Source organism: Falco peregrinus, chromosome 7 (assembly GCF_023634155.1).
Source record: "Falco peregrinus isolate bFalPer1 chromosome 7, bFalPer1.pri, whole genome shotgun sequence".
Taxonomy (NCBI): Eukaryota; Metazoa; Chordata; class Aves; order Falconiformes; family Falconidae; genus Falco; species Falco peregrinus.
This window is the reverse complement of record NC_073727.1, coordinates 9,307,918-9,324,598: the sequence shown is the minus strand read 5'-3', so window position 1 is coordinate 9,324,598 and position 16,681 is coordinate 9,307,918. Positions and strand designations below refer to the sequence as shown.

The window sequence follows — 16,681 nt, the reverse complement described above, 5'->3', positions numbered from 1 at the left end:
TTGTGCAAGCAACCTCACGCCTGCGTTTTCAACTAATACTAGATGGTTAAAATCTCTTGCCCCTTCTGCCCAGCAGTAAACAGAGCACCCAGTAGCATCAGTTTCATCTTCCTCAGGTGGTGTTGCTGTAAAGAGGTCTGGAAGCATGGAGAACAGTCTGCTAAAGTAGTTAAGTAGTTTTTTCCTGTATCATTCAGTCATCCCCGGCCCTCCCCTGCCCCAAGTAAACCTGAGTATTTGTCAAGCACAAAGTAGGATTTCAGAGGGAAGGTACCTGCAGAACCTGACAAGTTAGCAGGAAGTGATGTACAACTTGCGCTTTCAATAGCTGTTTAATGTTAAACATCTGTTGGTGATGATTAGCTCTGATCAGGATTTCTAGAGCTGCTAACAGCGTTTCCCATACACCTTGCTGGAAAAACAAAACAGGAACACTGCTTCAGAAATGTATTTCTCCATCTACACACTGAGAATAAGAAAACAAAATTGTTCAGGAACATAACCAAGACAGTTTTGCACCTAAGAAAAAGACTAAGTTTATCTGCAAATGGTCAGATCAGAACTAGAAACTATCAGAAAAGTGATGCTCACAGAAGATTAAGTGCTTTTTAACAATTAAGCTAAAAAAAGTATTTGTCTAAAACTGGTTTTGCGTGCCATTTACTATATTAACACTGGATGGTTATTTCCAACAGCAACTCCAGAGGGAAGCAGGGCTTCCTCAGTTGTAACAAGTTTCCCTAAAAAATTAATCCATTCAACTGACAAGCTGTTTATGTACACTTTGTTTACAGAATTCAATACACTCATGCTACCTGCATCAGATAATGGGAGCTTGATGCTACTCCCAGCTATTCAAAGAAAAATAAGGAGCACTAATTTTAGAAAGTTTTAGTAGTTACTGACATTTAACTGGAGCAATTCATTTCTGACCTCATAGTACTTTCTCTGTTTTTAAAATACTGACCTTTAGACTTCACATCTTTCCAAAACGAAAGTAATTACCTTTGCTTTAGACCATATCTTCCAGTCAAGCAGCAGCTTTTCCAATAACTGAACATCTTGGATAACTGCAGTAGAATCCACGTCAAGCATGAATTGCCCATTTTCATTTATACAGAGAATCTCATCACTGCAGCATCCTTCAAGGAGAGTCTTAAAGAGGGGAAAAAATTTTTAGTGTCATAAACACACAGCAGTAGTCCTATCCAATTTTTCAAAAAATCTTTAAAGATATATCAAACTACCAAGAGAAGGCTTCTATCTATCTGGTCAGCTTTGAAAACAGTTACCAAGTTTAGTAACCCCACTGGAGAAATTTAAGAGGCTTTGTTCTTTTAACACCCCTGCACAATTTTTTTGGAAAAGATTTTCAAGCATGCTCAAATGTTTTTATTAATTGCTCATGCGTCTCAGCTTACTTGAAGATCTTTGCTCACAGAAAAAGTTGGGTTTTGCCCCCCATCTCCTGAAATCAGGGTCTTTCAACACTTTTCTCCCCGCACCTATCAAGAGTTTCTAGTTCAAAGCAAAACATTCCTAGCCCTAACTTGCTCCAAATCGCTGTTCTTCCTTTGTGAAGACAGCGTCAAACAGCTTTAAAATCACAGAGAAGTTTATAAATTTGTGCTAATGTTGAACGAAGTATCAGGTTTACAGAGCGCTACCTTCAGCATGCAAAACCCAACAATGCACTTGGGTTTGATCAACACTCGATGAATCATAGAATAGCCATTACAATTGTCCATCTCCTGTATCCTCTGTTGATTGTATTTTGTTAAAGATAGTATAAGTTGTAGCGCTAAAGCTTGAGTGTCTTCACAGCTGCTAATCTCTACAACCTGAAAAGGCAAATTTAGTAAGACAGTTTAAATGAGACACATTTAGAAAAAATGCTTTGTTGCAGACTTAAATTATAGCTTCTGGATTAAATCTGTTTTAAAGATTTTGAGGTTATGTCCATAACCTTCATTTTTTCCTATATGTACATGCAGATATTCTCTCTGCAGTGGTAATTCCTACTGTGGTAAATTATGATCTGCTAAGGAAAAGTAGTCCCATTACAAGAATCCCTTTTTAAGGAGAAAGTCCATTCTAAATAAAATTTAAGTAGAAGGCACCAATTTATTCTTGCCATAGTACAAAATCACAAGGTTATGAAATACATAAGCCACTAAGAATAAACTCTGTTCACCCTGGAAAATTATGTTTCCTAAATGTTTAAGGGAAGATTTAAATTGATGTTCCTGAAAATCTAAGACTATCCCTACCTGGAAGTGTCAAACATTAAAGTTTTGTTTTGCTCATAAGAGACAAGCAATTTTGTAGATGAAGAGCATGGACCATTCTTCTCTCTGCTTCCTACAGTTCTTAAATCCCAAGAAAGAGCAAATAGTATTTTTACCAAAAAACATACAAGAAGGAGCTCTCACATAAATGGAATTCCATGTGGTTGCCTTTTATAGTTTCCTTACTTGTTAATTCTGCTGCATTTAGTTATACACACATATACCTGTATCGTCTGACAGCTGATCTATCATTTGTTTGCTTTACTGACACAATCTACAGCAGGATATGTAGCACATGCTTCACATAAATTTACATAACACAATAACATGAATAAAGATCTTCTCCTTAGATTTCACTACCGATGTTAAAATTACAGCAGGCAATGTCTTCATAATGTGTTCATAATGTCTCAACACCTGACTGCCTCTGGCCTCATGTGCATTGGTTGCCCTCCACATACCTTTCATAACACTACCATTGCCAAAGGCACACAAACCACGCAAGTTTTAGGCCTCTATTAGTATTTTGAATTAAATTTAGTCCTTCAGAGACTCCTAGCACAAATGTTAACTGTGACCTTTACACGGAGAGGCTAAGTAGCAACTAAGTTAAAGCTGACAACCTTAATATTTTGTGAAGTCACAGTTTTTCTTAGGATAAGCTTTTGAACATGGGTGAACGGTTGTCTCAAAGCTCTCTACTATTTATTCCATAAAAAAAGCTCTGCATGCTGTGTAGTTTTACATTTATCCATACCTGCATTGTGAATATCCTGTGTTTAAAGTGCTAAAGACAGGCAACTAAGTGCCTTTAAAAATTAGAGAGCAAAAATATAGTAAGTTCTACATCACTCCCCAAAATAATCTCCTGACATTTAAGAGCCCCATCTCTAAATGAGAATGTAGCACCACACCTTACATTCTAGCAATACTGTAAAAAACATTAGGTAATTTAAGTTTCCAATTTAAGACAACCTGCATGGTGTAGTCTGTGTTAAGCCACAGGTATTTTCTACATATTTTCTTTAAGAAAAAAAGAAATCACATGCAGACTAGAGCAAGGCAGTTAGAATACGTGATTTGCTACCCAAGATCCAAGGAAAATTTTATATGGGAGAACACATACATGGACCCCCCCCCTCCTCCAGCCCTCTTACCCTAGCAAAGAGGAATACAAATGCACCAGTTCCTCCGATTTCATGTAGTATACCCTGAAGAGTTTTATATTCAACAGACTGAAGTGTTTTCAGGTGATGAGAGTCCAATACATTGCTCTGAACTTCTTTTGAACTGAAAGGTCTCTGAGAAGGTACAGTTTTGACTTGACCTTTCAGTCTAATAACAGGTTCATATATGGTATACTGACCAGGGCAGCATGTGGTATAAACAACAGCAAGACTCTCCTGAAATCAAAGAAATAAACTTATAAGATGGGTTGGGTTTGGTTGTTGTTTTTTTTTTCCAAAGAAGTTTAATATAAAACCACATCACCCCCAAAAAACCAAAAAGCCACATGCAAAAGCTACTTAACAGCAAGCAGCAGCAACTCTGGCAGCCCATTTCTACTGTACCATGAGCATGCTCTTAAGTTTTGTGTGGATGCATATGCACTAAAACCCAAGAGGATTCCTAAATTTTAGCAAATGTATGCAACAGCTACAGCATAGAAAGTTAAGAAAACACTAAAAAAATACCACCAAGGATACCCCTCTTACCACCTGAAGAATAATTACAACCATTTTGCAGAAAAGTTACAAGGTTGAAAGAAAATGAGCATACAGAGGTACTGGGCAAATTGTTTCTCCTTCTAAAGTGGCAAGTCTAAAATAGGAAGCTATCTGCTATTTTTTTCAGAATTTCTCCAAATTTTGTTTTACGTCTATCCTTTAATCAGCTTTGCCATAAGAGGATCTCAATAGAAGAGCTTTCATTACTGATGAAGAGACTTAGACCAAACCTAAAGCTCTTGTGGAAGTTAACAGACTCATTTTCACAGAAAACGTGCAATGATTACATTTGGGAGGTTTTTTAAAACAGAGAAATAATTACATTTAAGGCACTTCCATTCTATGCAAAAGTGTAGAGATTAATTCCTCACTCGAGCACACAGTTGTTCTCTCTTTTATTTGGTGTTTTGTAAGGCAAAATAAGCTTGAAAGATGCATGACTGATTTGTTAGGCTTTTCACTGTTCCATTCCTTCCTTCCTAACATATTCAAAATTTAGTACTGTTGTTTACAAGGATCACATCCAGACAGAATGACCTTTTGCCTACAGCGCTACTGTAGAACAAGATTACAAAAATCCCCCTAGTGGAAACGACTCATACAGCAGAAATTACCAGTGCATGAAGACAATTCCCCAAATATAACAGGCTCCACTGATAAAGCTCTATATTTTCTAGTGTAACTATGGTGACACCTGCATCTGGCATGGCTATTACAGTCAGGAAAGATAAGAGCTAAGACCTGCCAGCAGGAAAAAGACTTTTCAGCCAAACCTGAAGCCAGCTTACTCCCTCAAAACCCTCAAAGAATTAGGATGAAGCCTTTTGTTTCCTGTTAAAGGCAGCTAAAACCTTTCTCAGTTTTAATGTCAAAAGGTTAACTAAGCTGTCCTTAGCTACCTTTACGTTAATGGACAGAAGAGCTATGTGTTCATCCTAGGGCATCTGGAAGTGCCTGCTTATCTGATAGATTAAATACACAGTATTATAGATGCTGGAACACCTAGAAGTTGTCAGAATCCCACCTAAAGCAAGATGCAATGGCCACCCTGAATGGAGTTCAGCTCCCGCTGAAATAAGTGGGAAGAACCCTGCAGTGATTTTAATGAGAACTGGATTTGCTCCTTCCTGCTCTGAGAAAGTGAAGCACTTCAGGAGACAGCAGGAAACTTTTCCAGTTGCTTAATCAGTTCTAAGAAATTAAGAACAACTTTCAAGTAGAAACTTACAATTAAAGGCCCAACATCCACTTCCTTTTTTGCCATGAAGAGCTCCTTCATTTGCTCACATTGCAGAATCTCTTTACTTATGTACTTAGAGCAATCAGTCAATGTTTTGCCATATTTACAAGGCATTACAGATATGAAGTCTGGCCCACATGTGTATAAGTAAAATGCCTCCTCCGGTCCAATCTTTGCACCTAAAATCCAGAAAAGCAGCTGTTCACTTTTTAAAATATAATAAAGCAACATTCATACATTGGCTAGTGGATTGCATCAGAGACTTTACAAAGATTATCACTAGCTGGCTTTTGTAGGCCCTGATGATGAAAAATAGTACAAGCTGGCGCTTGCTATTAGCTACTGTAGATCAGTGACTTTAACACATCGCAGGCCGGATCAATTCAGTGGCAAAGGCAACAACATCTATCCAAGCCTCCGCAAAGTTTTCCAAGCGTAGCAAGAGTACAGATAGCAACAACATGCTACATCATCATGGAGAGTTGGGTAAAGTGACCAAGAATGATGCAACAACAATAAAAGCTTACTACAACTAACAAGGAGGAAAAAATAAAAATATATAGGAAGTAGAAGGTGAAATGAACCTTCCTCCCCTTTCCAGACAGCACGTCGCAGGTCAACTGTTTGTGAGAATGCAAATTCTAAAGAAGCATTCAGAAGGACCCAAGTCTGTGATGTATGGGTACGTGACAACTGTACAGCAGTAAAGCCAACAGTCTCTGGGTACATCGGTTCTGCTGGCTGCAGGCACATGGCAATCAGACCACGTTGATTCACCAGGTGGAGCTCACATTTATGACAAGCATCTCTCCTATGGCCTGCACAAATATGCTGTACCTACACACAACATCTGCATACACCACACACCCTGACAAACTGATTTCACTTGTTTAGTAGCCCTGACCGGGTCACTGCACCTGAAGATATGTCAGATGATGACCAGCAAGGTTCCAGCCTTCAGCACTAAGCAAACACCCAGAAGTCCTGCATAAAACTTCCCCAAAAGGGAAGAGATTATACATTTAAGAAAACCCCAAAATAACTTCAGCAGTTTCAGAAATAAGCATGCTTAACTCAGTATTTGGTCATTTGGAGTTTGCTTTTTACTATGTTTTAAGTAATTTGAAACTGGTAGTTTAGAAGCAGGTAAGTGAAATCAATTTTCCAGCTGGGAGAGATTGTGTGCTTTAAGAAAAAGCAAAAAACCAAAGCAAGTACCACCACCCCTCCATCCCCTACCCCAAGACATTATTTAAAGAGATTTAAAGAAACAAAGTAACTGGAATTGCCAATCACAGCACTAAAAAGAAAGCAAGAGAACAGTGGCAGAAGTACCCAATACTGAAAAATTTGCATACTTTCTCCCCGATACATTATGCTGGTAGAGAATGTATTGTTGCTTTTACTGTAAAAGCTTGGCATGTTGAAAAATATCAAGTTAAGCCTTTGAACTTGAAGGGGGAAGAGGAAATGAAGATTTATTCAAGAAAAAAGCGCACAAATGTACCATTAAATAGAAGCAGATTCCCAAGATCCCATCTACCCGACAATCGAAGCAATTCTTCTTGAGATGATGTACAATGGCCAATCATACAAAATGTTTTATTACTGTCAGATGATAAACTTGATTTCCTTGGTAGCGCATAATCTAAATTAATCTCACATTTCCTAAAAATACATATAAAGAAACAAGTGTAAGTATTAAGTGATCAAAATTGCTACCTAAGGTATTCAGCTTAGGCTTAAAATAGATTGTAATATTTAAAAGATGAGAAACCACGCTGTTATCAATATTAAATTACTAAAGCCATCCTCTATTTCTAGGCACCTTAAAACTCAGTTAAATAATGATCTAAGTATTCAACTATTGCACAGAACAGAGTTCCAACTACAGTTGCCATATGGTCAAGATCTCCCTACACCTGAAATTTCTCCATCCTCTCTGTTCTCAAAGAAACTATATATATATATATATATAACACTATACACACTTCTAAAATACTACAATTTTTCAAGAATTTCTACTATTCCTAGAAGTCAGAGACCTCTGAATATGCGCTAATGCACATCATGAAAACTGTGGTTCACACATGCTGGAAAATACCATGTTGAGGATTTGCCTATACCAGGGAACACTGTCCGAGCTAGCGTGCTGCACAGCCACTGGCAATAAGCCTGATGCCTTCAGAAAACTTCTCATTAACCTTATGTACATTTACACAAACAGACCAATTGGACTGTAATGATCATCTGAAGCTTCCTGGAAGAGCCCAACTATCAGCAAGTTAGCAACTAGCTATATGCAGAGGGGCCTCATTAACTGCACATGCACAGAACACAGGGGAAACTAAACATACCACAATATCTCCATATTTAGCCTTTATCGCTTATCAGCGTGCACAGGCTGAACAACGGGCAGGAAGAAATCAAGTTGCTTAAACAGTTAACTCCATGTCATTTCAAGACCAAAGTGAAACAAGTTTTATACTTAATTTCAGGTGTAACTGCAGGAAGAACAACTGCGCAACAGCTTTTTTCTTAGCTAGTTTTAAGATTGTCTTTATAACATTGCCTGTTTAGTGACCAAATCCTGGAGGAATAGTGAAGAATTTTTGTGATGCATCTGGTTGTTTTACAACACAGTTTTTTGACCACCTGTTTCATATTTGGGACAAAGGAAGCCTTCATAGGCCAGACTTTAGAAAGAAAGAAACTGTGATATTTCAAAAATTCCTTTTGATGTAACTTGATGCAGGCACAGGCCCAACCTAGTATCAGGTACCTCATTCAGGAGCGAGGACCTTAAGTTTTCAGTTGAAGAAATTAGTACTTCCCACTGCCAGTTCAGATCTTGCCTGAAATATTTTTTAACTTCTCCCTTCCCCATTTCTCTCAGTGGAGCAAAATGACTGCTTTCTCTCCATCTCCTCTTCATTCCTGCTTTCAACAACAACATTGCCAGTACCTGAACTATACCCCCTTAATTCAGATTCTTAACCAGAAACATTACGCCTACTTTAACTTCGTGCCAGAGATTATTTTTTTTTGATCTTACTCAAGGTCTTGTAGTACTTACCCCTTTCACTTATATTGACGATGAAGAAAAACACCGATCTCTGCCCCGGTCCATGCTATGAACTGAAAATTCTCAAAGCAATCAAGACAGTTCTGGCTATTTCTAGGGAATTCTTAGCAATATAAGACACCCCTTCTCCCACTCCCAGAAGGCTACTCAACTATAACTTCAGCTTGTGTCAAAATAGTGCAATGTTTTCCTATCAGAGAACATCTTTTTAATATTACAAACACCCAGGCACAATTAATGTATACTTTACCTCTGACCAGAAACCCATAGCGACAGCTTCCCATGGATATTTTTTTTGCCTTCTGGCTGCTGCAGATAGGTTATTGCCAAGTGTTGCCACCTGCCCACAAGGAAAACATTCTCTGGAGATTCAGCCTGTGCCAGCAGACCAGCTTTCATCTCATCATTTGGATCCATGCACATACTATGAAAACAACAGAAAAGAAAAAGTGTGTGTGTGGTTTTGAATTTGCATTTTAAGTCCCAAATCTGCCATTTTTTGGCCTGTTACTTTGCAATTGCATTCCTTAACTTTCACTGAATTTTTTTTTTTTTTTTGATCACAATGTTATATTTAGAGTGCTCAACATAAGCTAGGGAAGAAAATCCTCACATTAAGGTTTCAACTTAAGTTATTTAACTTGTTTGCATTAATCTGCTTACACTTAAGATAATGTTATTATCTCAATTTTACAGATAAGTTAAATTCAGTTTATTGAAAAAATGCAGGTGCTTTGAACACTGAAATAGAGTGTAAAACTGCAGCTTTAAATCTATTTTAAGGATATTACCTATGAGAACTAGATTAGGGCTAAAATGTGTTCAGAAAATTAAAACTAAGATTGTCATAGTAAGTATTTAACAGCAGCAATTTTCACACCCAAAGTGTGAAAAATTACAGCTACAAAAGCTTTTGCTCCACATATTTACTGCGTCATTCCATTAATACTTAAATAGAAATATAACGCGGTACGAGGTAGCAACTCATGACTGATCTTGCTTTGGGCAATTATTCATAGATGACTACACAAAACAAAACTAGAAACTAATACTAAGCAAGTAAACCTGTAGATCTGTATGCAATAAACTTACTTGATGCTGCCAACAGTGTGCAAAGACAATTCTACTACAGAAATTAGTTCTCTATTCTTCACCAGTATTCTCCGCAAGATGCTACTGAAAGTAACAATACATATGTTCACAAGACCACTTTTGGACTCATACACCATACCGAAATATGAATGCTCCAGTGTTCAAGTCTGCCCAGACTTGTATCATCAATGCTTTGGAACCCAGTGAAATTATATGAATACAGCCATCTTCAACAAGTTTATCTCCTAGGCTTAGGTATTCCGTTCCTGCAGTCTTTGTTTCTTCTAGAATTATAAACATATTCATACACAATTATAATACAATACAACAAGAACTTTCCTACGAGTTACCAAATGTGAAAGGAAATAGTTCCAGTACTGCAGATTTTTTTTTTTTTTTGTATATGTGGTTGGGGGGTTTTTGGCTGTGGGTTGGTTTGGTTTTTTTTGTTGGTTGGGTTTTTTTCCTTAAGGTGAGCTGACCAATATGCACAACTATCTTGAGAGACCTAGGTCCCTTATAAACCTAAACACAGGAGCTTGATATTAACTCAGGACTTCACGTGTTTTTGTTTGTAACCATGTACGTTCATTAAGCATGAATACACCCTAATTCAATTATGCCTTTGACACGCCATATCATATTATATTCCTAGGCTGAACTGGCCGCATTAGTGTGCGCCAAGACATTTTTAGATTTTTCCTCACAAATCATACTACCCTTTAAGTGTATATTGCATTCAATATTTTTACTTTACAAAGCAAAAGCACAGACCTAACAAAAGCAGCTCTAGTGAGTTCCAAGATTCAGGGTTGGGTTTTCCCTCCTTTTATTCAAATACAATAAAAAAAAGAAAAGTATACCATGAAAGGTATTTAAAGTGTTGAGATTGAGGCATTTTAAATATGGAATTTTTCTTCTAACAGATTATAATCCAGAAGATTCTGCTCAAAAATGCTTGAGAGCAGGAGAGTCTCTCCAAGAGCATAAACAGAGAAATGCTGTACAGCTATTGACATTTACAATGGCACACACAAGGAAAGTTAGAGGATTTCTACTGAGTCAGCCTCAGGCTCTGACTTGGTGCATTCAGAGCACCTTTTAGGTAGAAGCTCCAATATTTAAATCTTAAATCACAAAGATGCACTAGCTCTGTATTAAAGAACACAAAAGCTACTTGCTTCATCAATACGTAAGACCAAATAAACTTGAGATCAGTCTTTTCCTATGACCTTTCAGCTGCAGCATTTAATATTTTCTTCATTATAACACGAAGTAGCAGAAAGACATCTTACTGAAGTTACAAATTCGATGAGAATATGACATTTTTAAGGAAGCAGGCATTAATCTAGCTTAAGGACCAAGGCAGGGAATGTTTTATATTTAAATATGATACAGTACTCAAAGAAAAATCAGAAACGTTACCACTGCTGTTTAATATCCATCGTAAGAAAAAAATCCAACCTTCTGTATATGGGATATTGATTAGTAATACTTGTAACCAGAATCCTTCAGTGTCACCTCAATAGAAACAGGCAGTACCATATCCTCACCTGTGCTGTCAAAGCTGTTCTCTCTTACAGCTACCAGTCTGCTTCTTCTCTTTATTTTTTTCCCCTTTTCCGCTGAATTTTCTGTTTCATGAGCACACTCCAGATGAAACCACAGAGACACACTGAAGCCTTCAGACATGTGTGGCCAACAGTTTTGTCCAACTAAAGGCAAGTGAATTGGGGCTACATGCCAAGAAGAAAGCAGCTGATGACTCAAGTTTTCACCATCTGCCTCTTTCTTACTCTGTGAAAGTTTCACTCTTTTTAACAGTCCAGGAGTTTTGCTGTTGGAAGTGCCAGCAGGTTTCTGCGAAGAGTAACTAGTGAAATTTGTGCCATGTAGCAAAGGGAAGGCAAGGTACTGTAAGGGGTTCATATAAATATTAGTTTCTATAATCTTCAATACACCCTTGAGTAGTATCTCCTAGAAGAAATAAACCAAACAAATGAGGGAAAAAATATCAAACTGTTTACACCATGTAGTCAAGTGTCATTTAACTAATCAGAACCCCACTCTTCATTTAAGTTTGGATTCATGTTTTCCCCAGAGGTGGACTTCCACATCCAAACTGACACACGCCTACAAAGCATCAAGCAGTAACTTCAACAGACTGTGGCCCACAGCTTTGGGGACTTAGTCAGGGCAGACCAATCTTCAAGTTACCATGCACAAGAATCAGCTGAACCACAGCAGGTGGTCATTGCACAATCTTATCTCACATTTGTTACATGCGAACAGTTCACTTACACCTCAAAAGACCACAGCTTTTGCCACAGGTTTCAGGCTGGTTAAGCATGCACACACAGGATATCACTTTGTTACTGCAGAATCACCAACTAGCTGAGCCCTAAAGCCAGGAAGTTTCTCTAGTTACTTAGCCAATTACTGCAAGCTACCTTCAAAAAACTGACTTGTCTCCTTGTTTGGTTTGGTACTATTTCAGACTCCGCAGTATTTTTTATTTCTTTCCACTTGTTTTCTCTACAGACTCCCACACAAACCAATAGATAGGTATTTCAGTAGTATATCCCACACAAGCAGTAGTTTCCAGACTTACACAAACCAACACAAGACAGTTTTGAAGGTAATTCCTGCTGCTAAAGCATTCCTGAAATAGCAAGATGTTTTATAATTTTGAAGGAATTACTTGAAATTTTACAGTATTACAGAGTTCCACCATCTATAACCACGTCAGTCTCCTCAAGAGCAATTTTGTTTTCTTGTGCTGAAGAAAGTTCCCAGGACTACAACCACACTTCAAAACTCTCTTTTCTAATCTTCTATTTCTTTTTCATGTTTTGGTAATGAATTCTTCCAACAACAAAATTTTATTTGCTCTGATGCATTAGAACATTACTGTTAGTCTCCTCTCTCCCCAAAACTTTTAGACAGAAAAGGATATTTTTTTCTTCATTTTTCTCATTAAGTCTCTAAATTCTGCTATGTGCTACTCCATACATACCGTACAAGGTGTCTTCTCCAAAAATATCCTCAGAAGAAGAGTTAGCTCTTCTGAACATGTCTGTGAACTCATCAAGGAAACTAACAGGTCTACCAGCACCATCTGACATGCTAAAAATAAGGAGACAAAATTCTTGAAAAGTATTTTTTGAAAGCTTTAAAAATTCATATTCCATACTATTACAAAGAAAGATTAACTTTGAATTCAGAGTGTTGTGCAAAACCATTTCACATTCAGGAAGCAGTAACAATTACAAGATGAATCCTAGAGAGATCCAATAGCAGTTCCTGACACTGTCATTCAAAATTTCATTGAACGCATCTAGAAGGCTACACCAAGCCTCACTCCTAGGTTTGCAGCGTGGAGGCTGAAAGTCTGGGAACCTAGCATCTACATTGCAAAGGCTCTCCCCACAAAGCCAGGGATCAAAGTCCTGGGATGGGTTTACATCATCTCCTGCTATGGGGCAACCTCTTTATGTGAGGCTGCCTTAAAGCAAGCATTTAATTTGCTTCCATGTTCTTGGATTAGCTACCTGTTTTCAAAATAGAAGTAAAACTCAACCAAGACATCACTAAGACTTGTGTTACAAATAAATTTCAAATAAAGCTTGTGCTGTGACGCAGTCTGATTCAATCAGCAAGATAGCTGCTATTTTTCCAAACAGTGTTTGTAACACCGTTTCCCTAGTGTTTGTGATTTCAAGTATTATTTTGAGATCTGTCAGCATGTGTTTAAACAACAGATTTCCACTAGCTCAGAAATAACCCTGTATCTACACATTGGATACCTGTCACAAGTTAAAGCAGCAGCTGCATAAATTCACATATGCCCATGAAATTGCTTTGTCAATTTTGCATTTGTATTGTGAACTAAAACTGAGTGTCTATAAATTAATAAAAAATATTTAAGTTACTTAGACCTTGAACTCACCATGAAATCTAGATTCTGTTTGTGTCAGTATGTTGAGAAATCCTCCCAAAAGATGTTTAACAGCTCCCTGTTAAAAAATATAGGGGAAATTGGTATCTGCAACATACATACCAGCTCAAGAACTAAGAATTTCTTTCAATCAATTCTTGTCTACTATTGATTTCAAATTAAAGTCAATTCCAGCTACTTTAATTTATGGAAATATTTTTTATATTTGCTAAATTTACATCTTAAAGGTAATTGAAAAATCTAATTAAAGATAACTCGAATTGTCTAAATTGATTAATTTGATAGATTGCTCTTTCTAAACTATACTGAAGAATGAGATTATTTGCAATTATTTAATATGTTCAGAAAAGACAAATACATGTATACTAGCAATTTAAAGCTAATAATTCACACAAAGAATTGGAGTACTGAAATTTCCTTCCCTGTTTTTGGTTTAAGCTGTAAAACACTAACTTTGCTTCTTAGTCAATTGATTATATAAAAAGCACTTTAAGCTTAAATTACTTAATCTTACTTTCCTCTTTCACGAAAGAGGCATACTCAATTTAGTTATTAAAAGGCAAAAAAAGAAGCTAATTATCAGAAATTCCAAAGGATCATGAGGACACTAACATACACATAACTAATTTCGAACAAACTTACGGAGAATAAAAGTATGAAATATTTGAGATACATCACAGAGCTTCTCAAACCCCATATTAAATACACAAAAATGTAGAATGTTCACATACATACTTATACAAGAAGATATTTCCTATTTTTTTTAAACAGCCTGACAGTCATTACATCTGTATCTATGGCTCTGGTGATTGAACATTCTTGATAAGGTAAGGCAACTGTGAAACTCAAAAGCTTTGTAGGTCAAATATCTTTCAGTAACTATAGTTTCTGTTAAATGCAACACAGCTGACATCATCATTCATTTACATTGCTTCAGGTGTTACAAATGTCATAACAAGCAAGAACACTTCTGAGGTCACTCTTAGGTATAGTGGTACTATAAAAATGAAGAAAGATAAACAAAGGCAACAGCTTACAGCTGTATAATAACATTTTTACCTGTTCTATAAGTACAGTGGCATTTCTCTCCTTCTGGCTGATGATTTTCAAGCAGCTTTGGAATACATGAGCAAGCACATCTAAACTTGCATTACCAGCTGAAAGCAAGTTTAATTCTAACATGCAGATTTCAGGATACATTAATTCTCCTTGATTGATGTTTTCAGATAGGTCATTAAAGTAACCTGAAGGACCAGAACATCCTGGTTCTGCCTTTGTGTCTGCTCCTGAAAGAAAATACTTGTCTTACTGAAGCTTACTTAGCTGAATACAGTTTGCATGATTTAAGCAGAACACTCAAGCACATGCTTTCTCCAACCTTCTCATAGGTACAAAACAAAAATAGTCTTCAGAAGTTAGTATCATCTTCTATTCTGCTTCATATTTTCCTGCTAATACAGAAGGGCAAGGATGCAGTTTCTCCAATTACATGTTCTTAAACTATGCGCCTTCATTTCCTGGGAACTGGACACACACAGTAATGTTGAAATATGCAATTCATGAAACATGACAATAAAATAGATGTAATAGAACCTCAAGCATCTACACAGAACACCAAGCCTGCCAAGAAAGGAGGTTAAAATTAATGATTTTCTGTTAAAATGTCAGGGGAAGCAGTTATTTAGTTAAGTCAAAAAACACACATGGCAGAATACCTGCAAGATAACCAAAAAAAGTAAGAAATCCCCACATTTAAGCCTCTCCACTAACATCTTGGAGAGACTCTAAAACATTACTTAAGTTACTTGGTATAGAGGTAAGTTTCATGCAAATGTTTCATGGAAATATTACAGGCTAAGCTTTTAATCCAGAAATGGTTTTTGAGTGTTGTGTATCTGTTGATAAAGCCTAGTTACACTGGTAAACAACAACAGTTGAATGCAGTTGTATCAAAGGCCATTACTGCTCAGGCTGACCTCATACAAGAACATAAGCATCCAGATGTTCAGCACAAAGAAAAACATTAAAGCAAATTAGCATTCAGAATTTGTTACACAGAATACAGCAAGAGATGTGCACCATCAGTCACTGAATGAATATAAAAGATATATTCTATCATCAGGAAGCTATCACAAGCCAAATAAAGCACGTGATTAGGAAAAGGCAGTACAGATACACCAAGGGCAAATAGTGCTTGGCAAAGCTCATCACCTTCAACGGCAAACTAGCCTGCTCAGTTGATAATGGGCAAGCAGCGGACATGGTCTACCTGGACTTCTCCAAGGCTTTTGATATGGTTTCCCACAGCCTCCTCCTAGAGAAACTGATGTGTTATGGTCCAGACAAGTGGTCCATGCAGTGGGTGGGGAGCTGGCTGACAGGCTGCACCAAGAGGGTGGTAAATAGCTCCTTTTCAAACTGGCAACCTGACACAAGTGGGGTCCCCCAGGGATCAGTATTGGGCCCAACACTGTTTAGTATCTTCATAACTGACCTGGATAATGGGATCATGTGTACCCTGATCAAGTTTGCCAACGATAAACTGAGTGGGGAAGTGGATGCTTCAGAAGGGAGAGCTACCCTGCAGGAAGACATGTTAACAAGAACCTTATGAAGTCCACTAAAGGCAAGTAAGGTCCTGCACCTGGGAAAACATAATCCAGGAGCGCAGCACAGCCTGGGATCCACCTGTCTGGGGAGCAGCTCTGTGGACAGGGACCTGGGGGTCCTGGTGGACAGCAAGCTCAATATGAGCAAGCAGTGCGCTGCTGCGGCAAAGCAAGCCGTCAGGACACTGGGCTGCAGCACCAAGGGCATCACCAGCAGAGAGAAAGAAGCCATTATCCCACTCTACTCGGCACTCGTCAGCCACACCTGGAATACTGTGTTCAGTTTTGGTCCCCGCTATACAAAACAGATGTGGACAGGCTGCACCGAGTCCAGAGAAGAGCCACAAAGATGGCCAAAGGCCTGGGAAGCCTGCCGTGAGAGGAAAGGCTGAGAGAACGGGGTTCGTTCAGCCTCGAGAAAAGGCGGCTCAGGGGAGCCCTTATCCCCGTGTTCCAGTATTTAAAGGGTGGCTACAAAGGTGGAAGACTCCCTTTTTACAAGGAGTCCCATAGAGAAGACAGGGGTAATGGGTACAAGTTACTCCTGGGGAGATTCCAATTGGACACAAGAGGAAAATTTTTCCCTATGAGAGCAACTGGCCATCGGAATTAATCTCCCCGGGGAAGTGGTGGAATCCCCAACACTGGACAATTTCCAGCTTCAGTTGGACAGGGTGCTGCT

At 38.0% G+C, this 16,681-nt stretch overlaps 1 protein-coding gene across 3 annotated transcripts in view; it reads right to left on the bottom strand.

Moving 5' to 3' along the window:
• The window catches only part of LYST (lysosomal trafficking regulator), a 96,798-nt gene that overhangs the window by 39,211 nt on the left and 40,906 nt on the right, over positions 1-16,681 (bottom strand). For all 3 annotated transcript variants that reach the window (XM_005239146.4, XM_055809899.1, XM_055809900.1), the window contains exons 9-20: positions 14,450-14,676; positions 13,382-13,448; positions 12,449-12,558; positions 10,986-11,409; positions 9,572-9,716; positions 8,591-8,764; positions 6,763-6,923; positions 5,244-5,434; positions 3,446-3,691; positions 1,668-1,841; positions 1,006-1,155; positions 275-412 (exon numbers count right to left, since the gene is read on the bottom strand). In XM_005239146.4, coding sequence (XP_005239203.2) covers positions 275-412; positions 1,006-1,155; positions 1,668-1,841; positions 3,446-3,691; positions 5,244-5,434; positions 6,763-6,923; positions 8,591-8,764; positions 9,572-9,716; positions 10,986-11,409; positions 12,449-12,558; positions 13,382-13,448; positions 14,450-14,676 — 2,207 coding nt within the window. The remainder of the gene's footprint in view (positions 1-274; positions 413-1,005; positions 1,156-1,667; positions 1,842-3,445; positions 3,692-5,243; positions 5,435-6,762; positions 6,924-8,590; positions 8,765-9,571; positions 9,717-10,985; positions 11,410-12,448; positions 12,559-13,381; positions 13,449-14,449; positions 14,677-16,681) is intronic.